Source organism: Typopeltis vanoorti, chromosome 25 (genome assembly GCF_054136105.1).
Source record: "Typopeltis vanoorti isolate ZY-2024b chromosome 25, IOZ_Tvanoo_1.0, whole genome shotgun sequence".
In the NCBI taxonomy this organism is placed as follows: domain Eukaryota; kingdom Metazoa; phylum Arthropoda; class Arachnida; order Uropygi; family Thelyphonidae; genus Typopeltis; species Typopeltis vanoorti.
In genome coordinates, this window is record NC_143573.1 from 31018448 (window position 1) to 31043050 (window position 24603).

The following is a 24603-nucleotide window of genomic DNA, read 5'->3' on the forward strand; positions in this document are numbered from 1 at the left end:
CATGTATCTACAAATGTCTGTGTGGGGGGGGGGGGGGGCCTTATGACAAAATTTGCTGTACAGCAGTGACCTGGAAACTAATCTGACTGGTATGCCAGCACTTAAAGTAGAAAAGCCATCAAAACCCAGAAATGTGGAATAGTACCTGGAATAGATGATATTTAACCAGAAATGTTCAATAATTTTGAAAGCCTGGTCAGAGAATCAAATTTCAGAAGACTTGAGAAGAGCTCTCATAGTACCACCTATAAAAAGAAAAATAAAACTGGATGTGAGAATTACAGAGGAATTTGCCTACTGAGTGTTCTAGGTTAAGATTTATGAAAGCTTACTTGTGAAAAGGAAACCTGGAGAAAAACAAGCTAGGTTCAGGCAAAATAGAGGTTGTCAGGAATAGAATTTCGCTTTAAGACAAACAGTTGAGAAATCATAAGAATATAACAGGGATCTAAATTTAAGTTTTGTAGAGCTGGAAAAGGCACATGACAAGGTGCAAAGAAAAAAGCTGTTCAAAATGTTAAAGTGATATAGCGTAAATGGAACATTATTTTGACCAATAGATATCGCATACATAGTACTTTAGGCAGATGATGTTATACTACTAACTGAATCCAGCAGAAGTCTGCAGGATTCCCTAACTGAACTAAATAACTGCAGCAATAAATCTGGTATGAAAATCAGAAATAAAAAGACTGTAAAAATATGCATGGAGAACACTGAAAACATCAGTGCAAAACCATCCTGAATGGAGAACCTGTAGATAAGTAAAACATTTCAGCTATTTAGGCACAATCCTCTTTATAGAAGATGTCAAATGAAATCTGGAAAGACAACAAAATCAGCAAAGCTGGTTTTAGAAATAACTGTATGAAGAAGACAAAAATGAATGATGTTGGTATGAAAGAGGTAACAAAAGACTTGTGAGTGGCGTTGTATGGGGATGATTATTAGAGGTGAGGTAAACAAGAAGATACACAAGGTTGGTTTTCGAGATAAAATGAATAGTGATTGAGGTTGGATATGAGGAGTAAGTGAGCAAAAGAGTTGGTAGTGGTAATTGAATATCAGGAAGTTGTTGAGAAGGATAAATACTAATAGTGTGATAGGAAAGGTAATCAGTGTGTTGTCTGCCAAGATATGACAGTGATGAGATGAGGCAGAGAGCAAGCGTTGTGAATGATATGTTAGCAGAAATATGTGAAGAGAAGAGAGTGCAGTTTGTTAATGTGTGGAATAAGTTTGAAGGATGAATTGAACTGTACAAGAATGATGGACTACATTTGAATGGTTTTGGTGTGAGTCATCTGGAGAGACTGCTGCTGGATGGAAGAGTAATGCGTGCAGAGAATGAATCTGAGAAATTAAGAAGCGATGTGAAAGAAGAGATTGAAGTGGTGCTAATGAAGGAAGTGGAGAATGAGAGAACAAGTGTGCAAGAGAAACAGGGAAATGGAGTGACTTGGGGAGGACAGGAGAACACAGAGTGAGAAAGCCTAATGCTCCAAGAGGATGTGAATGTGTGTGAACAAGAAGGGAATGGGATGGCCTGGGAGGTGAGGAAAACAATTGGATTTGAAGACAGTTCTTCTGGGAAGGGCATGGAGAAAAAGAAATGGCTCAAGGAAGATATGGAGAAGTCGCATCTAATAAGTGGTATCAGAGAAACTTGTTATAGATCAAGGAATGAGCTGTTATGTTTTTATATGAATGTTAGACGTATCAGAAACAAGGGAAATGAAATGATTGCATTGATTAAGTTCGTTCACCCAAAACTGTTGGAATAAGTAAGACATGGTTGGACGAGGATGATATCCTGACAGGAATGATGGAAGGTTATGATGTATTTTGTGAAGATACAAAGAGTAAAAAGGGAGGTGGAGTGCTACTGATGATAGAAAAAGAGTTATGTCGTAGAGATGTTAGAGGGAAATAGTGGCAGTGGTTTTGAGGTATGGTGTGAGATAGAGATAAATGGAATGAAATACTTAGTCAGATAGATATTGCTATAGCCCTGGTAATGTGGATGGTAGTGAAATTAGCCAAGCAAACAAAAAAAGAATGATTATTGGTGATTTCAATTATGGCAATATTGATTGGGATGACGATATAGCAACCAGGAGTAAAGAAAATGAGTTTCTTGAGTTTTTGAGTGGCAACTACCTCAAGCAGTATGTAACAGAGGGCACACAAGGATTAAGGGTTTTGGATTTGATCATCTTATCAGAGGATGTTATTATAAATGAAGTGTCAAATCTCCTCAATTTGGTGAGAGTGACCATGAAGTGATTACCTGGGTAGTAGCCAGAAGTGTGAGGAAAGAGTATATGTGGAACTACAAGGAGGTGATTATAAAAAGCTCAGGAGACCAGTTGTAGGTGTAGCATGGAATGAGGAGTTGGGTCGAAAGGAGATCAATGCTGCTTGGGTGATATTCAAGAACTATCTAGTAGAAGCAATGTCTAAACGTATTCCAAGGGTGGTGATGTGACCCTTGGAAATAAGGTAGGTGTGAAATGGATTAATGAAGAGATTAAGCATGCAATATAGAGGCAAAAAGCACTATGGAAGCAACATAACATGAGTAGTAGTAGTAATCAATTCAATGAAGAGTACAAATAACAGAAAAGGAGGGTGACTCAGTTGCTAAGGGTAGCAAAAGTGTAGTATGAGCAGCAGCTAGCCAATGAAGCAAAAAAAAAAAAAAAAAAAAAAAAAAAAAAAAAAAAAAAAAAAATCCTTGGAAGTTCTTTTAATATATAGCCAGCAAAAAATGATTATGGAAGGATGACTACGATTGGAGAAAATGGTATAAGAACAACTGCTGTGGAGGATATAGTTGAAATATTTAATAAGCAATTCATGAGTCTTAGTCATCCTTCCATAATCAATTTTTGATGGCTACATATTGAAAGAACTTCCAAGGATTTTTTTTGGGTTTCATTGGCTAGCTGCTGCTCATATTACACTTTTGCTACCCTTACCAACCAAGTCACCCTCCTTTTCTGTTACAGCCTCTCCAACACTTTAACTGCAACACCTGATACACAGATAGGTATTATAACTTGATGCTTGAGTTCTGTCACCTCCCTTATGAATCTGCACAATCTTGCCTTCCTTCTACTCCTTTGGGACTTGACCTATATATCAAGGCAGACATCAATTCCCTGGCATATTCATTCGAAATACATGGTGATGTATCAATTAACATCAAGTTTGCTTAATTCCCCATATATCTCTTGCTCACTCACAGTCAGTCTCTAATCATCATTATCATCCTATCTGTGTGTCAGGTGTTGCAGTTAAAGTGTTGGAGAGGCTGGTGAGAACTAAGATCCAGAATTGGGTTGACAACAGCAGCATTATCTTTGATGGAGAGCATAAATTTGCTAAAGAGACATCATGTTTTTACTAATCTACTTACTTATTACAATAAAGTGACAGCTTCATTGAACAAAGGAGATGGATACACAGTAGTATTAGATTTTGCAAAGGCTTTTGATAGAGTACTGCATAAGTTGATAGTCAAACTAGAGCAGATGGAGTTGGATATTAGACTAGTGCATTGGATTGGAGATTGCCTGTATCAACAAGTTGTGTATGGGGGAGCAATATCCCAGAAGAGAAAAGTCACTAGTGGTGTGCCTTAGGGATCTGTTTTAGGGTCACTGCCGTTTAACCTGTATGTTAATGATGTTGGGGAAGATTGGGATGAGGATATTCAGTTGTTTGCATATGATGCAAAGTTGGAACGAACTATGAGGGTGGTCTGAAAAGTTCTCGGCCTTGACCATAGATGGCAACACTATCGGCATGATATTTTTTTTTTCTACGTTGGTAGATCTGTCATAAGCATCCATGTGAAATTCAAGTCATTCTATCAAGTAGTTTGTTTTATACAGCTGTCTAAAGCAAAAGTGTTGTCTGTATCCCATGAAATGAATAAAATTGAGTATCGTGCGGTTATAACATTCTTTGTAAAAGAAGATTTAACACCAAAAGAAATTCATTCAAAGTTTATTAAAGTTTATGGGCACTCTTCTCCTTTGTTTTCGACAATTAAGAAATGGGCTGCCGAGTTTAAACATGGCCGTACAGCCTTGAAGACGATCCACGTGAAGGATGTTCAAAAAGTGTAACAACACCAGAAATCACTGATCAAGTGCACGATATGGTATTGGATAAAAGGCGAGTCAAAGTGCGTTTGAAATTCAAATTACTATCCATCATTATGCCAAGATCCCTAGCCTCATCAGTTTCTTCTAGCATAATCTCACCAATATAATACGACATTGGATATCAATCATGCCGAAGTGCATAACTTTACATTTACTGACATCCATTTTCCCATGCCTACAATTCCAGCCTATTCAAATCATTTTGTAAGTACTGCATATCAGCAGCATTCCTGATTACCCTACCTATCTTTGCATCATCAGCAAATAGCTGTATATCACTTGTCAAATCCTTCCCAATATCGTTAATGTAGAGATACAGTGGACCAAGCACTGATCCTTGTGATACGCCACTAGTTACCTTAAATCTTTCAGACTCACATCCACTGTATACAACTTTTTGATATCTGTCAGTCAGCCATCTTCTTATCCACGCTAATATTCTATAACTCAAACCCATAGTTTCCAATTTATGCAACAGTCTACCATGCTATATTCTGTTAAAAACCTTAGCAAAATCCAATATCATGGTGTATCCATTTTCCTTGTCTAGTTCAATGGTAACATTGCTACAGAATGTGAGCATGATCTTCCCTTAAATGTATATGAAATAAGAAAGAAATTAATCAAAACACTAAACTAGATGTATGCTAGACAGTGTTTAAATTAATTTTAACTTATGGATCTGAGAACTGAGTTAGCAGTAAAACAGCTGCTAATATCTGGACCAATATCTGTGGTCCAGAACTCGTATCTGGACTACAGATACGAGTTCTAAGAAAGATTCTGGGAGTGAACAGGTGGCATTAATGGCTGAATCATATTAAAAACAAGAATTGCAGGGGCAAATGTGCCTGATACATCTCACTACATTTTATGTTAACATAAAATGTAGTGAGATTTAACGTACTTACCAGATATCTGATAGCTGTAATAATTTCAATGTTCCTTAATGTAATTCATAATTGTTAAGTGTACTGTGATACTGTAAAGACATTGCCTTTTTGCCAACGATGATAATGTCAACCAATACTAGCTTCTCAATGTCGCTTAGTTGAACAAGTGCACATGCTCACCAAGGAGATTGATGAGTAATTGACATTGACAGCTGAGAGAGAGAAAGAGTGAATGGAAGTTTGAAAACACAGACCAGACAATTTTTTTAGGAAGATTTTAAGAAAACTTGACAGTCAGAATATATTAATAGAGGATTCCGAAAAGAGAATCTTAGCAAGGCGAATCCTTAAATTGGAAAAATGAGACTGTCAACAAGTGAACAGTAAATAAAAGGAGATATGAAGTAGACGTTCTATTTCAACATTTGAGGAAACACAAAATTGAAAGTTTCATTTTTCTATCTCAAAGACGCAGGTGATATTAATTATTTTATTGAAACAAGCGACAGAATTAGTGAAATTTGAAACTGTAAAGTAGCTTTAATGAAGAGGCTCTACTTTGATACAATGTTTATAAAGTAGCAAAAGAAACTGTTTTTCTCTGATAAAGAATTAATGATTGGTGTTTCTTAATAAAATTGCCTGATGTAAGAATATTTATACTCTAGTGAACCAATGAGGATGAATGGAAAAATACATGCTAAATAAGCAAACACTAAAATGAATGATTGAGATGCATATCTTTCACAAATTTTTTTTTTGCATGCTGGCCTGCTTTTCAATCTGGCAAACATTAAAATGAATGATTGGGATGCATATCTTTCACAAGCTTTATTTGCATGCCTGTCTGCTTTTCAATCTGCTATCACATTTCTTTTTCCTACCCTTTTATCATCCAACAATACTAAATCTAATGCAATATCAGACACATTGCAAGTGCCAATTATATGTGGTTACAAAACCAAAACTAATAAAACACTAACCTAAAGAAACAATTGTAAAAATAAAATAAAAAAAGAGATTCATAATTATAAAGTATGATTATTTTTACATATTTTTACGCAACACTCATCAGGTGTGCGCTATACCTAGGAAGCTAGTGAGGTTAAATCAATGCAGAAGTCATATATTTTCTATATAAAATAGTAAAATGTGTATCATCATATTATTAAAATATGTTAGATAATTTACTATTTCATATTTCTTCCTATTCAAATACAATAAAATAGAAATCAAAAAATAAAATTAAAGTGTACTTGACTTGCAACTAATCAATTAAGTATTAAAAAAAAAAAATTATGAAATTATACACACCCTCATTGGATGGATATCTCCATAAGGTGGCTTACCCTCAGCCATTTCCAGCGCCGTGATTCCCAAACTCCAGATATCTGCAACACAATCATAACCAATTTCCTGAATCACCTCTGGAGCCATCCAAAAAGGAGTGCCTATCACAGTGTTCCTTTTGGCCATTGTATCCTGAAAGAAGAAAGTTTGTGCATATTTGTGCATAAACAATTAAATTGCATCCCTTTTATATTCAGTATGATGCAAAAATATACGTTATGGAGTAAACGGGTTTATTAACAAAGAAATATATGTTTACACATGATGATATGCACATCTACAACCACTGGTGGAATCTTGGTCTAATAAAGCATTAACGATGATCGATTATGTGTTTGAAATGGGCACCTTGTCTTTCAAGACAGGTTTCATAGTGCATGCAAAGGTTCTCTGTCATCTTGGAGAGCAAGGGTCGGGACATCAGCTGGACATATTGTGCAATTTTATCCCTTAGTTCAAAGTTTGAAGGTAAGTATGGTGGAATACCAATTCCTTCAATATACCCCAAATGAAGGCATCAAGTGATGTGTGATCAGGAGAATGTGAAGAGTGGGAATTCTGTGAACCTTGAAATGAGTTTCCAGGGGAAGCGTTCTGATAAATAGGCTCAGTGCCATCTTTCAACAGGACAACACACCTTGTCATTGGGCTCGTACAACTACTGAGTGATTGGAAGAACATCCATTAACAGGCACTTAAGCACCCATAGCCTTTCAAGTATCCTTGGACTTCTCAACCGTAATACAAGGATAAGGTGGTTACCGCTATGCCTTTAAGTATTCTTGTCTGTAAATTGCATGTGTTCTACTGGACAGTTTGTCTGTTTTGAGGAAAGAAAAACTCTCTACCTCCGTATGAGACCAGCTAATTCACCTTTAGTTGAAAGAGACCAGATAAAGGTTCATCACATCACATCACATCACTGATGGGAACCGAACCTAGGTCTTTCCAAACAAAGGGCTTTGTCTATACTGACTGAGCTACGGAGGCTGGTTGAAGGAACACAATAATGAATTCGTCACATTGCACTGGCCCCCAAACTCCCCAACTGAACATGTGTGAGATATGCTAGAATGGACTGAGAGAAATGCTGCTGATCCTCCTCCACAGAATGAGCATGAACTGATGGAGTTGCTGCAACAGACATGGGTCGAGTTACGCATGGATGATGTTCAACACTTTGTGGAATCTTTTCCTAGTCATCGGCAAACCGTGATTGCACAGAGAGATGGACCAACACATTATTAGGTGGATGGTCCTACTAGAAAGCTAACTCATTTTATTCATATTTAAAACTGCTTCTAAGGAGAAGGCAAGCATCATTCTAAAAGAATGGATATTTGGCATGTGTTTGGCCTTAATACTAAATTGTGTTTAGGCATAATACCATGCTGTGTGAGACATGGCTTTTGAGGTTTAAGGTATTCAAATGAAATTATTGATTCAAATGTAGAAGGATTATCAGATGTTTTGATAATCCTTCCCCACAGAATGACCTATCCATTCGGAGCATGTTAGATTACAGTCATGAGGAATCTCATAAACATTAGCTGGAGACAAAGACAAAGTTAAACTTCTGTCTTATGATCTATCTTTTGCAAATGCACTGTCAACTTCTCTGCTAGCCATTAAGTGTGATGAACAGATGGTTGAAATAGTACATAGTTCCATGCCTTCACTTATGCTTTTCCTTCAAGATATCAACTTCTTCTCTCATTGAATGCAAAGTCAATTCATTGTTTTGTTGATGGCAGCACACTATAGTACCCTTTCCTAATTCACAAACCTTGTATCACACACAATGAATTTCTAGCATATAGATATGCTAGAAATCTCAATAACCACAATTTACAAATAATACTTGAACTAATCATAGTACTTTTCCATCTTAAGAGCAACAATGCAGAATAGCTGAAGTACAGTTTGAGTATTTTTCTTTTCTAATATCTTAAAAATATCAATTTTCAAAACTATTTTTCAATGGAAATCTAAATAATTTCCAGCAAAAAAATCTTCAATAATATCTCCATCATTAGACAAGATAGGATAAATTTAACATCCAGTACTTCAATATAGTATGCATCACAACTCATCATATCCAAGAAATCGGGTTTTCTTTTAAGAAAATCTATCACTCAGTAAAGAAGGAGCAATTAGACTGAATGACAGCCTATCTTGCACCCATTAATCCTCCATTTACACCAAGCATTCACCTTTTTGGCTCCATACAGTTGCCCTTGATCACTTTTCACAGATCAACTTAAGACTCGGAATAAATTTTTTCTTCCTTTTCATTTATTTTCTTTACTGCTGTGCTCTTATGAACAGCCTATCTCTCATGCATTTCCATCAAAAATTTTCAGTTATGGATCTGAGGATATTTGTTTACTAACAATTCTCCACACAAGAAAGTCCATTCCACCTATACACTATTACCATGGATGGGTAGAGAATTGAAGAGAAAGACGTTGGCACTGCATTTGAAGAGCTGTGGATAGGTGGAATGGACTTTCTTGTGTGGAGAATTGTTAGTAAACAAATATCCTCAGATCCATACCGAAAATTTTTAATGTGATTTCCATTTATAAAACATTATAAACCTATAGTAGGGTAGTACTGTGGGTACAACAGTTTTTTCTTTTTTTTTTTGTGTATAATCCAAAAATTTTGTTCTAGAGACCAAATGTGAAACTTTTTCAGCCACTTCAGGCCTCCATATAAGTGGAGCAGTGATCTCACACTAGCAACAACATTTGTCTCCCACCTAAACACATGCATCCATGCCCATGGTGAGATTCAAACCTGCAGCGCCAGTTGATTGGAGAGCATGTGCACTATCCACTTGGTCAACTAGGTCGTCAATTACTTAGAATACAGAATAATAATAATTATCACCACTATGTTACAATTTAAAGATTCAGTTAATGTAACTCTTACTGTGAGCTGTCCAGCCACACCAAAATCAGCCAACTTGGCATGGCCTTCAGTATTGAGCAGGATATTCCCAGCTTTGATGTCCCTATGGATCTTTCGCCGGTGATGAAGATACTCTAATCCTTTCAACGTGTCTGATAAAATGGTGGCAATTTCATCTTCAGTAAGCTTAAGAGGGGGAAAAAAGTATATAAATGGTAAATCTCTTTAAAAATTATAAACCTAAGACCTGAAACACATCAGACTGCTTAATGATAAAATGAATTTTTCCATTACAGAATTATATGACAACCATTAGGTTATTTGAAAAGGTACAAGAAGGGAATGGGTGGAATTAGATATTGGGAATAATCAGACATTAGGTAGAGTTTAATGACTGAATAATTGATAAAACTGAAAATAGCAAACATCAGAACAATCAATTTTTAGACTTTTCTGATGTTTAGTAGAGATTCAATGTTCAAATATTTTCTAAAACTACAAACAAATACATATCAAAATAACCAGCTTTTCAGAACATTTTAATGTTAGATGGGAGGTTTGATGAAACAACTGGTTTCATCAAACAACTTTCTGATGGACATCAGAAAGCTCACTTTTCAAATTTTTCCTGTGGAGATTTTCAGGTCAAGGACTAGATGAACATTAGAATGATCATCCAGTCCATCAGGATGAACATCAGAATGATCAATTTTCATATTATGGAAAGGTTGATATTAAGTCAGATGCATGTACTGTAGGTTCAAAAAAATTCAATTATTATAGACTTTCTTTTGATACACAAAATAAAGTGAACAATAAATTACATGATAACCACAGTAATTAACTTTAATGAAATGAAAGTACAGATATTTTGTACTGAAAATAACAGTACATCAGTACATAGAAACAAGCAAATCAAAGAAACAGGAATACAAGGTACATACAGAAATTACATGATAACCACAGTAATTAACTTTAATGAAATGAAAGTACAGATATTTCGTACTGAAAATAACAGTACATCAGTACATAGAAACAAGCAAATCAAAGAAACAGGAATACAAGGTACATACAGCGATCAGTGGTTTATCAATTAAAAACTCTTACCGTGCACTAGAAATTAATATTAATGAATAATATTATTAAAAATATTATTGAAAACTATTTTTGATGATTACATAAAATAAGAATAATCTCCCAAACTTTTGGGAGAGAGAGATAATCATTCCGATTTGGCCAATGTAAAAGGTCTTCACAACTTTCTTTGAAAAGGCGTTCATATTTAAACCTGCTTCTATGGAGAAGACGAGCTTCATCCCACTGGATACTGTGTTTAGTGTCAATACTCTGTTGTGCCAGGCCAGACTTTTGAGGTTTCGTGTATTTGATATAATACTGATGTTCATCGATTCTTTTTTCCACAGAATGGCCTGTCTATCCAAAGTATGTTAGATTATATTCACAATGTAAATGCCAGCAAATGATAGAGATGACAACAGATGCGAAATTTTGTTGATAGGAAAATATGTGGGAATGAGATGATACTTCTTCAAAATTCTACCAACTGGTTTAGAAATGCCAGAAATATAAGGGACTGGAATCCTGCAGTCTGTTAAAGAATCCCGAGGTGCTAGAACATAGGAGTCAATTATCTGCTGGATTTGATTAGGGTTGTAATCATTAAATTCCATTAACGTTTTGATGAGAAGTTCTTGTTGTAAGCCTGAGGGAGAGGAGCACACATTATGTGCTCTGTTAATTAAAGACTTGATAATACCAATTTTTTTTTTGAGAGGTGTGATGAGCAGACTTTTGATAAATGTATCTGCCAGTAAAGATAAGTTTTTGATAAACACTGGTTGATAAATTACCAGAGACTGTGTGCATAAGAAGGATGTCTAAGAATGGTAAACTACCAGCCTTTTCTTTTTCCATTGTGAATTGAATGCATGAGTGAAGGCTATTGATCTGTCATAAGAAAGTGGTAACTTAATTTTCAGAATGAGGCCAAACAGCAAAGATCATCAACATAACGAAACTGATAAGAGGGTTGGGGATGAATGGATGAGAACAAGGTATCTTGCAGATGGTTTAAAAAAAATTGTTTGCCAAAGGTGGAGACAGAGGACTAGCCATGGCAGTGCCTTCAACTTGTCTATAATTCTTGTTTTCCAGCTGAAATATCCTGATTCTATAACAAATTCAAAAATCTTTGCAATATCAAGAGGGTAAATCATCACATAGTAAATTAACAGTGTCAGATAATGGAATGTTGGTAAAGAGGGAAACAATGTCAATGCTGAATAATAAATCAGACTTGGTAAAGAGGGAAACAATGTCAATGCTGAATAATAAATCAGACTCTTGTATTTGAATATCCTTGATTTTCTCAAGAAAATGTGTGGAATTCTTGATGAATGATCTGGATTGTCCAGTATGGACAATTTCATTAAATTTAATTACTGTGGTTATCGTGTAATTTATTGTTCATAGTCATGTCACAGGTACTTTTAAAGATTAGTTTAATGAAGCTGCTAATGAACCAAAATGATTCAAAAAGTTATTTCTGCCATATAATTTATCTATATGACTTGTGATGATAGCACAGATATGTTTAAGAACCTATCTTGAGCAACAATGAATGATCAGTAGTGCACCTATTCCCTCCTCAAATCTTGCAGTTAGAAAAGACAAATTCTAAATTTGAAACTCAAAAAGCAATCTGAATAGAATTTTGATAAAATTAGTTTAATAGAAAAATAGATATTAACATTATCTATTTTTCTATTAAACACACATTAAAGTAATTTTTAGGTTTTAATATTTGCCATGGATTAAAAAAATAACCTTTTTTAAAAGATGACAAAACAGAGTTTGAAAGAAGTAAGGAAGGAAATAAAGACAATCATAAAAATGTGCAATTTGTAATACCATACTTGTCTACAACTGCACTGGACACAATTTCATTTTGCCATTAGAATAGTCTGATTGCAAAAAAAAATTAAAATTACCATAAATGTTAATAAAGATCCTAATATTGCTAGCAAGCTCTTATATTTTACATACAATAGCATTTTGTTGAAATTTGTTTAGTGTTGAGTTTTTGATCGCAGATATGTCTGTCATTTTTGTGAGAATAAATTATATAATATTCAAAGAGCTTGAATGAACAGCAGCACTTATACCTGAAGAATGTATTCAACTTGCACCAATACAGAGAGTAGTTTAGACAACAGATAATGACGTCAAACAATTTTGTTTTGCTTAATTTTGGCACTGCAAATGGGGCCAAAATTAAGCGTCATTTATAGTGCCAAAATAAATGGAAAAACAAACTATTTTGGTTTTACCATTTATTTTGTAACACCAAAATTGAAATATTTTGATATCCTCAAATACCAAATTAAAAAAAATCCATCCAGCCAGTGTGAAATTAACACCATCAATTCAAACTGTTCTGTTAATAGAAAGAACTGGTTTGAAAAAAAAAAAAAAAATGTGGGCATTTTAGTATACATACTAAATCAATAATTTTATTAAATTCATCCCAGACAGAGCAGAGTAATGCTATATATAATTCTAGGATATTTCACCTGCAGATGGTTAAATTTGTTAAATTTCATTTTAAAGATTGTTAGATTTGAAAGAAAAACAGATGATTAAACACATTTTTGGACAGATTCCAAATACCAAATTTTAATAAAAAGCCAGATCAAGAAATAACATTGAATATTAAATGTAAAGTGCTTAGGATAATAAGTCTAAAATACCCATAAATAGTTCATCATCACAAACCATGGGCTCACTGCCCGTTGATGTCTGATGCCTGCTTCACTATCTTCTTCCACCTTTCTTTGTCCAGTGCACCGTGTCGCAGTTTTTGTACACCCATTCCACACCAGTCTTTTATATCGTCTATCCATTCTCTGTATGGTCTACCTCTTCTGTTTAAATCATCCAAAATACCAAACATAAATGTCTTTATCTTCCGGTCCTCACTCATTCTACAGATGTGTCCAAATAATTGCAGCTTCCGTTTTATAATCTTCTACATTAGATTCTGTTTTGGTTGTATCTTCTGATAGAGCTCTTCATTGGTGATTTTCTGTACCCATCCTATTCTTAGAATTTTCCTGTAACAAGTTCTTTCAAATGCCAAAATTCTTTTTCTTGATTCCTTATTCATTACCCAAGTTTCAGATCCGTACAGTACACCGCTGAAGATGCATGTTTCCAATACTCTTAGTTTTGTTTGCAGACTGATCACTTTACTTTTCCAGATGTTATCCATGGCCTTCAGATTTGTTCTTCCCTTTGCAATCCTGATCTTTATTTCTTTTTTACAGTCGAAGTCATATGTCAGTTTACTTCTCAAATATGTGAATTGTTCTACATTTTCTATATCAGTTCCATCCACTTGGATCTTTTGTTTCATGTTCTTCTCACCAAATACCATTGTCTTTGTTTTTTCAAAGTTCATAACAAGTCCAAATCTCTTCCCTTCTTCATTTAACAATAAATAAGTAGTTGCTGTATATTTAATATACAATACTTCATTATACAAAGATGAGTTTCTGAAAAACTTAACGTTCTGTAAATCAATATCATTTTAGTGTCAAACTTTGAATAGGATGGAGGAGGAAATCTACTGTTGGTTAGGATTATGCCCAAGTACAGTAAACACTCACTTTTACAACCTAATTGGTCCTTAAAACTGACATTGTAAATTAAACCCTAATTTGTGATGAATTGGGGTTATGTTCCTGGAAATATAATTTGAACTATATAATACAACACCAAAATGGCTAAAAACTATGTTTAATCATTTCAATGATTAAACATAGTCAATTATGCAAAAGTGAAATTGTTATATAATTTACTCTTCAGAGCTTCTTAAAATAAAAATTTACATGTAATTTCTTCTGAACTAAGGAATCCTTTAAGTTTTTTGATAAATTTCCCAAACATGGCTAAGACCTTCGAGCTCTGTTCAAAACTTGGATCATCAGTTTTCAAAATATTTAGATCAGGATCAATTTTTTTTAAAGCCTCTATAACTCTTTGTAATGTAAATGTAGAGTAGGAAGTCCTTTAATGTCTTCTTCAATACTTCTTTACCCAGCGATTTTGATAAGTTCTTTAAGGATAGGTTCTTTTTTTTATACAAGTTTTCAGCACTTCAATGTACATATTCAGTAGAGACTTCCAAAGCCAACTAATTTGCTATTTCACCACAGTCAATGCTATATTTTCCAAGGAAGATTCAAAATCTTCAATGTCTCCAACTGAAGGATGTGTACTGCTGTTGCATTATTCAGTAGCCAACTATAACAGTCATATTTCTAAGCCTGGCTCCCACTGATGAGACCTCAATAAAGGTCGAAACCGGTCTGGGTAGTGGCTCCTTGCCTTTAATGCATAGCATCATACATCTCCTCAAGGAGATGTGCTTTGCATTAAGGGTAAATACTAAGAATAGTGATCAGAGCTTATTCCACCTTTACCACGAGTTGCCTAAGACTTGCACTACGTGCAGGTCACCCAGACTTTCACTACTTGCAGGTGCAAACTTGACTTACTTGTCTGTTTGCTTACTTGGGAAATGGATTAAAACCAGGTTTAAAATAGCTTGGTATCTTTAAAGCTATACATATTGTTTGAAATATTTTATTGGAATACAGCATGAGCAGAATTGCTACTACTAACAAAATGATACAATTTACCAACTAATCTGTCGTTCTTAAAAAGTGGCACTAGTGTAGTGAACGACAGCATATGTGCTGCATGTGCCATACAGGAAAGTCTATTTTAGCAAATATTAGCAATTTTCATTTTAGACTGTGTAGCTGAGAGTGTGTATGCATTTGTTTACAAAATTTAATATGCAATATTGTTTAACAAGCATTTTACATGGTACTGAAGGGTATGAAAAAAATTGCAACCAAGGTTTGCTTACTCACTGCATTTAACACGAGGGATTTTCTGCAATGTAATGTTTGTTCAATGTATAAAATTACTGAGAGATGAGATGAATAGTTTAGGGTATGAGTGGAGAAAGTGTATGTCAAAAAATGTTTCATGTGTGAGTAAGAAATGAAAGTCACGTTAAAGCAGATGAATGAAGTAACTAATATTAATGATGAAAAGCAGGACAGCTGAAGTGTAGGAAATGCAATGGAAAGAGTAAGTGATAGTGGATGAAATATGAATGAGAGTATGAAAGACGGGAGCTGAAGGTAATGTAGATGATAAGGTGATAGTGAGGAGAGAAAGAGCACACATGTAGAATCCTTCACGGAAACAAAATGCGCTCAAGTGATTGGAGAAACAATTGGCGTGTGGCTCAGGGAGAAGAATGAACAAAAAAGTTAAGGAAAAGTATGAAAGAATGAGAAATTGGGAGTAAGCAGGTATTGTATAGCGATTCAGTAAGAAATGTACTTAATGAGAGTGATGAAGAAATGTTCCCAGGTGCAAAGATAAATTAGTGAAGTTGTTAGTTTGTAAAGAGAAAAAGTAAAGAATTGATTGTTTTGGCAGGTATAACAGTCATAAAAGTAGAGATTCATAAGACAAGTGGCCATAAATCTAAGGTTCTACTGTATATAATGCCATTAAGTAAGGACATTACACTTATCAGCAGGAGGTTTTCTCAAGCAAGTTTGTCAGATTTGCAGAGGGAATACTGCCAATGATCTGAAAGGTCAGAAATATGCAATGAAAGAAGATATGAAAGAGTACAGAAGGGAGAAAGAAGAATGATAAAATAAAGACTGTGAGTCTACTGCCACAGTATGACTGAAAACAAGGGCCATGATTCCTAATGAGTTGATGAGAAAATTGTGCAGGAGGAATGGAGTATGGTTTATAGATATATGGACTGAATTTGATAGATGAAAGGACTTATATATGCCTGATGGATTGCATTTGAATAATTTTGGAATTAGATGTTTGGAGAGAGAGAGTGCTGTTCAGTGAGAGGCTGGAAGTGCAAAATCAGGTAAACTAGAAGAACTGAGGGTGATGCACTCAAGTATAGGTTCAGCCACCTCTGAGACAAATCAATGTGTGAAATGCCAAATGCAGTTTCACAGGTTTCAAATCTGAATGGATTTGGTAATGACATTACACAAGGGTAACTGTGGGTCCAATGAATGTCAGAAGCATTAAGGAAAAGTTTTGGGCAATAGGCCCAATTTGGCCAAAAATTATTAGCATCAGCGAGACCTGGTTGACAGAAAATGATATAGTTACAGGGAGAGAATGTAAAAGGTATTGTATTTACAGGGAGGATAGAGAGAATAAGACAGCTGATGATAGCTGAAGAACTTCAACCAACAAAAAATAAAAATTGAGGATTTTGGACTTGAGGCTGTCTGGTGTGAGAAAGAGGTCAATAGGACAAAACATATTGTCAGTTGCTGCTATATGGAGGTGGTTCCACAGAAAGATGTGGATATGATGCATTGGAAAATTAGCATAAATGTAGGTAATTATTATGGGGAGACTTCATCTACGATGCCACAAACTGGAGGGAAGAGAGGATGCATGGCAAAATGGAAATACAACTTATATAGCTACTAAAGGATAATTACCTGAAGCAGAATGTCATGGTGGGGACCAGGAGTTTAAGAGTGGTGGATTTGGTAATAGCACCAGAAGATGTATTCCATAACTATTGTAGTGATCATGTAGTCTTGTTCTTGGAGGTTGTTAAATATGTGGAATTCTCAATCAAGAAACTGTTTTATGGAATTACAAAGCTGGCCATTATAATTCACTTTAAATCAGCTTAGGAGACAGGCAGCTGGGTACCATGACTTAAAAAGATGTTTCAAGGAAAGAATGTCAGTGCATAGAAACTGAAATAGTATCAGACTACATAGGAGGATAAACCAAGTGGAGGTTAAATAGATGAGTGGCAATATAAATCAGGAGCTTAAAAAAATGTGGAGGGAATATAAGGAAAAAAGAAGTGATCAGCATGCTCACTCATGAGCAGTACCAAGTACAGGTAAGAAGGGTGACTAGTATAATTAAAAAGTTTCTCTCCTATATAGATTAGGAGGGAATATTAGCTAAACAGGCCAAAGTAAATCCAAAAAAAGGTCCCCCCCCCCCCCAAGCAGTGAGTAGCAGAATCATTATGGAAGGTTAACTTTAATCAATGTTGATGGCAAGAAGGTGAAAGAAGCAAAATAAATAGTTACTAAGTGATCACTTTGCAAAGATTCATCATCCAGATGAAGATTTGGTTGCTGATGTACAGAGACTAATGTGAGAATTGAGGTAGATGAACCGGAGGTACTCAGAATATTGAAAAATATCAATGCGAATACAGTAGTAGGACTGGATGGCAAGTACAAGAATGTGCAAGAGAAGTGGCAATGCCTCTGACAAAGTTGTTTAATCTAAGCCTCAGCTCTTGAAAAGTTCCAAGGGATTGGAAAGCGAGTAAGATAATGCCATTCCATAAAGATAGCTCCAAGACAGAAGCAGTAAATTACAGACCAATTAGCATATCTCAGAAGTGGTGGTTAAAATAGTGGAGAAGTTGGTTAAATGTAAAATCCAGGGATGAGTGGATAAGAATGTGATACTCTATGACAGAACATCTTTGTGAAAGGGAGATCCTACCTTAGTAATTTACTCACATTTTATAACATAGTGACAGCAGAAATAGATAGGGGAAATGACATTACCATGATACTGTTAGACTTTGAAAAGGCATTTGACAGAATACCACATGGAAAACTATTATATAAGTTGAAGCAAATGAGAAAGGAGATGAAGCTAGTGGCACAGATGGGGACGGTAGCTGACAGACAGGCACCAGTGAGTTAAGTGGAATCTAGGAGAATGAGGGTAACTAGTGGAGTGCCTCAAAGCTTTGTACTAGGGCCATTACTGTTTAATTTATATAACAATGATATGGGAATGATTTTAAGGGGGGATATTCAGTAATTTGCTCATGATGCAAAACTGGATATGGCAATGGCTGATAAAAGTGATGTAGATATTCTGCAGGATGATTTAAATAAATTGGCACTGTGGGTGAAGGATAATGGTTGTCAATTTAATGTTGTGAAATGCAAGGTTATGCACTTGGGGATGAAAAGATTATATACTACATATCACATCGATGGCACTGGATTGCAGGGTAACAGTGGGCAGAGAGTTAAAGTTCAGAGGTATATTGCAAAAGTTGGCAAAATAGCTCCAAGGATTACTTGGATGTTGAAAAACACAGTAAAGATAAGAAGATTATTGTTCCTCTTTATAAGACTATGATTTGACCACATCTTGACTACTGTGTACAGATTTGGTCATCTGTATTTTTTGGGGATCAGAGGGTAGCAGAGAGGATCCAAAGATGAGTAACCAAGCTGATTACAGGTCCAATGCTCTCTATGAGAACAGATTGAAGGTGAACAGATAGAAACTTATTAGTTACTAAAAGTATTGTATAAGATTGACAGAAAAGGAACTTTTCAGTATATGATAAATAGAGAAATTGTATAAGAGTGGTTAGCGAGGATGTGCAAATTAAATTTTTTGCTTGGAGAGTAGCGAATGAGTGGAATGTCAGAAGTAGTTAGTTATGAATGCTCTGCCAGTGAATGAGTTTAAGGAGAGGTATGATACGTATTGCAGGTATAATGATTAGTGTGGGTTTCCTGCGATAAGTCTTCTGAATCTGTGAAGATACCTGTATAATAATAATAATAATTCATGATTATTATTATTATACAGATAGAAATATATATATATATATATATATATATATATTCATATTTATATATACTGACTATAACCGAGACTAGAATAACAATTAAATTTATTCAAAATGCAACATGTTTCATCGGATTGTCCGACTTCTTCTTCAGGCATGGGAACATAGAAAGCAAATAAACACTATAAGAAACATTGTAAAACTATAAAACGACTATTACAAAATCAGTTAGCTTTGAACTGTAGCTACAGTCCGTGTTGAAGTTCTATTGTTAAGTAGCTGCGTGCGTCTGATTTCACGCGTGTGCCAATATCGGATAGCAGAGCTGAAAGAGTCAAGTAGATTATAGTTGAGGTTATTATTTATGTGATAAGGGTCCATAACAATTTCCTTAGACTCGACTATGCGTCGCTCCACCTCGTCACGGCATATATGAAGGTTTGAGGTTGTTGTCCAGTTTATCTCATGTTGACGGCCTTCATCATTTCCATGCTATCACATTGCGTTCACTCCGGCTACTTTCAATATGAGAAGAAAATCTACAAACAAAATAAAGGATTGGCAATGGGAAGCCCCCTGTCTCCTATATTAGCTAACATCTTTTTTGAAGATTTTGAACAAAAGGCAATCTCCTCAGCTACTCTTAAACCAAAAATTTGGCTAAGATTTGTAGATGACATATTTCTTATCTGGGACCATGGCACCGATAACCTTCAGTCTTTTTTAAATCATTTAGACAACTTCCATCAAGATATTAAATTAACAATGGAGGTTGAAGAAAATGGATCTCTTCCCTTCCTGGACGTAAGACTTACTAAGTCATCTGATTCTATTAAAATATCAATCTTTAGAAAATCTACACACACAGATAGATAGATACCTGCATGCGACCTCACATCACTATCCTGCACAGAAAGTGGGCATCATCTCCACCCTAGCACATCGTGCTAGATCTATACTGTTAAATGATGAAGATCTAAAAAATGAACTACAGCATCTACAAAGAACCTTCACAAGTAATGGCTACTCGTCGAAAACTATTAATAAGCATCTATACCACTGCCATCAAAACAACTCAGAAACACAAGACAATCCAAAAGGTTATATCTCCTTACCATATATCAGCTCGCTCTCCCCGAAACTAAGAAGAATTTTAAGAAAGTTCAACATAAAAACCTGTTTCTCTACACTTCCTAAACTAAGATCGATACAAACACGCTCACAACAATCTACAATTCCCAGGAGTGTACAAAATCACGTGTGACTGCGGAAAGCAATACTATGGCCAAACTGAAAAATCCATCCTCCTATGTCTAGAAGAACATCAGAGAGACATTGCCTACAAAAGAACTAGTGCAAGTGCCCTGTCAAGCCATGTACTGTTTTCAGTAAACACAAATGATAAAGGCCATCAACATGAGATAAACTGGACAACAACCTCAAACCTTCATATATGCAGTGACGAGGTGGAGCGACGCATAGTCGAGTCTAAGGAAATTGTTATGGACCCTCATCACATAAATAATAACCTCAGCTATAATCTACTGAACTCTTTCAGCTCTGCTATCCGTTATTGGCGCACGCGTGAAATCAGACGCACGCAGCTACTTAACAATAGAACTTCAACACGGACTGTAGCTACAGTTCAAAGCTAACTGATTTTGTAATAGTCGTTTTATAGTGATACAATGTTTCTTATAGTGTTTACCTGTTTTGTATGTTCCCATGCCTGAAGAAGTCTGACAATCCGATGAAACATGTTGCGTTTTGAATAAATTTAATTGTTATTCTAGTCTCGGTTATAGTCAGTATATATAAATATGAACATATCCCAGTAGTTAATACTACAAATTGCTAAGGGTGAACAGCAAAAAGTCAGCTACTGGAACAAATCTGAAAATAAACCCCAACTCAACATCACCAGAGTTAAAGATCGGTACTATCAACGTAAGAAGCCTGAATGGCAAAGAAATGGAGCTGGCTGAGGAATTAGATAAGTACCAGATCGACATAATAGGGGTGACTGAAACAAAAAAGACCAAAACTGGTAAGATCTTTCTGAGCAATAAATACAATATGTTATATTCAGGCAATGACAATCAAGGAAAAGAAGGAGTAGCCATAGTATTCAATACAAAATACGATGCTAATCTTCTTGAATGGCAGTCAGTCTCAAGTAGAGTAATGTGGGCAAATATGAGAATGGGGAACTGGACAATGAGACTTATTTGTGCCTATGGTCCCACAGAAGGTTCTACTAAGGTAGAAGTGGAGGAATTTTTTGAGGCTTTAGAAAATGCAACTGACACAATGAAAAATGAAAAGTTGGTCCTTGTTGGGGATCTAAATAGCAGAGTAGGAAATGATTGTGAGACATACAAAAATATTTTGGGAAAATTTGGAGAAAAGAGCAAAGCTAATAATAATGGTAAATATCTGTTGGATTTCTGCTCAGGACATGGACTGGTTATTACTAACACCATGTTCCAACATAAAAATGTGCACAAATTCACATGGAGAGAAGAGGCTAGGAATAAGAAAAGTCTCATTGACTATATTATTGTTGATAGTGATGTTTTCTCCCTGGTGCAGGACACCAGAGTGTACAGAGGATTTGAAATTGGAAGTGAACACTATTTAGTCTTGAGCAGGATAAAATTGAATTTCATATCGATAAGAATAACATGTAAGAAAGTTTTAAAGCAAATAAAAGTTGAGCAGCTCTCAGATCTGAACTGTAGACTAAAATACACAAAGATTATTTGAAGAAAAAATGGAAGAGTTTGAGAACAGGAATCAAACCTTGGAGATTCAGTGGCAAACTCTGAAGAAAACATTGATTGATTCTGCCAGAGAGGCATGTGGTGAGGTTGTCTGTAAGGATAAAAAAATCAGAACTGCCTGGTGGACACAGGAAGTTAAAGAGGCAGTGAAGGAAAAAGAAGAAAGCATAGCAAAAGTTCCTGTCAAATAAGTCAGCTTGTGCTCTTAGAGAATATAGAGACAAATGCAAGAATGCTAAACACTGTGTAAAACTAGCTAAACAAAAGTCATGGGAGGACTTTGGCAAGAATATAGAAAATAAATATCAAGAAGGTGGCAAAATATCCTGGAGGTTGTTGAAGAAGCTTAAGAATGGAGGAAAGAGTGCTGTAAAAGGAATTAGAGATGATAAAGGTGACATGAAAATGGGAGAAAAAGATATCCTTGAAGTATGGAGTAATTACTTTGAAAAACTGCTAAATGAAACAAGCAGTGATGACAGCACAGTGGTAAAAAACACTGACCAGGCATGCAGTCAGGAATACATATCCATACTTGACGTAGAAAAAGCCATCAAAGGCTTGAAATGTGGAAAGGCAGCAGGAGTAGATGATATTCGACCAGAAATGCTGAAGTATGGTGGTATAAGAGTCTTACAGTGGCTTAGTTCAGAAAGCCTGGACAGAGGGATGAATTCCCGATGATTGGAGTAGAGCTCTCATAGTACCCATATATAAAAAGGGAAATAAAACTGCATATGAGAATTACAGAGGTATTTCCCTACTGAGTGTTCCTGGCAAGATCTATGCAAGTATACTTGAGAAATGGTTGAGAAGAACTGTGGAAGAAAAGCTTGGTGAAGAACAAGCTGGATTCAGGCCAAATAGAGGTTGTCAGGATCAGATCTTCACTTTACGACAAATAGTCGAGAAAGCATGGGAATATAACAAAGATCTGTATTTAAGTTTTGTCGATCTGGAAAAGGCATATGACAAGGCGCCAAGAGAGAAGCTATTCAATACGCTGCAGTTATATGGTGTCAATGGGGCATTATATCAAGTAATACTTAGTCTTTATTTGAGTTGTAAGTCAGCAGTTAGAATTGAAGTACAGGAAGATGGTTCAGAAAATGTTAAATCTGGTGTGAGACAAGGATGTACATTATCCCCTCTGTTATTCATTATCTATATGGATCACATTATGAAGGAAAGTGGTATTAAACATGATATCAAAATTGGAGATGTTAATGTCAGCTCTTTGCTTTATGCGGATGATGTTATACTTCTAAATAAATCCGCTACAAGTCTGCAAGATTCTCTGACTAAATTGAATAGCTGTTGTAATAGATATGGTATGAAGGTCAGCAATAAAAGACAAAGACAATGAAAATAGGCAGAATCATTGAAAATGTCAACTGTGTTGTGAATGGAGAACCTGTGGAACAAGTAAAACATTTCAGCTATTTAGGCATGATTTTTACTGAAGATGGTAAATTAAATATAGAAATAGACAACAGAATCAGCAAAGCTGGTATGGTGGGAAGTCAATTGAATAAATTCATATGGAATAAGAGAGAAATTAGTCGGAACACTAAATTAGCTGTATACAAGACTGTGTTCAAACCAGTTTTAACTTATGGATCTGAGAGCTGGGTCAGAAGTAAAACACTTGACCAAAGACTTTCATATCTGTGAACGAGATCACAGATATGAGAGTCCTGAGAAAGATTATAGGCATGAACAGATGGCATCAATGGCAGTATCATATTAAAAACGAGGATATTAGGAAAGAACTTGACATTGTCAGCATCCAGGAATGTGTTAGCAGAGCTAATCTCAGGTGGTATGGTCACTTAAACAGAATGGCGAGGAAAGATTAGCAAAACAAGTGTTCTCTGCCAGGTTGGCAGCAAAACAACCCAGAGGAAGACCAAGATATAGGTGGATTGATATGGTACAAAGTGCTTTAGACGATAGAAATATAAGATCTGATAATGTTGGAGTCTTGACAAGTAACAGACTGATTTGGAGGAAAATTGTAGATAGGAAATTAATAATGATGTAATTTTTTTCATGTAGTACTATCATATCCTGTACACCCCTTGAGGGTTACATGGCAGGAATTTGATGATGATGATGAATGTCAAAATTACCTTCATAGCTCTTTTTTTGCTCAATGAATTCAATTTTCCAGTTACTGCACAAAGAAAATTTATGAATTTTAATAGACAGGATCCATCTGAGCAACATAACATAATAACATGGCATAAACATAGAAAACTGGTTCTGTGTTGAGGAAGAAAGGAAACAGTAACCAGACAATGGATATGGATCAACTTGAAGTAATACAGAAAGATTTTCAATGCAATCCATATAAATGCATTCAAAACATTACGAATTACAATCAAATGACAAACTTAAACATGTTCAATGAAACTATTACTGTGTATAGATAATGGCAATACATTTCTCAATTATGTCTCTTTTCCTGTTAAGGTCAACTTTCATACAAACATTCATATCGTACACCATCCACATTTATAGTAAAGTACATTGATACAACTGTTGAATACAGTGGAAATTAAAACACATACACACTGCAATGACATAAGAGTATTACAATCCAAACTAAACATGTAGTGAATTTGGACAGATACCACGAGGATACTTTTTTTTTTTTTTTTTTTAGCATAACACAGACCCAGTGAAAGACTTCCTGAAAAGCAGTTGCAAAATGGATGAAGAGAGTGGATGGGTTAATTACATGTAATCAC

At 35.3% G+C, this 24603-nt stretch overlaps 1 protein-coding gene across 2 annotated transcripts in view; it reads right to left on the minus strand.

Moving 5' to 3' along the window:
* Positions 1-24603, minus strand: part of hpo (serine/threonine-protein kinase hippo) — a 180079-nt gene that overhangs the window by 85249 nt on the left and 70227 nt on the right. For both annotated transcript variants that reach the window (XM_090414415.1, XM_090414416.1), the window contains 2 exons: positions 9356-9520; positions 6383-6550 (listed from right to left, as the gene is read on the minus strand). In XM_090414415.1, the coding sequence (XP_090270541.1) occupies positions 6383-6550; positions 9356-9520 (333 nt within the window). The remainder of the gene's footprint in view (positions 1-6382; positions 6551-9355; positions 9521-24603) is intronic.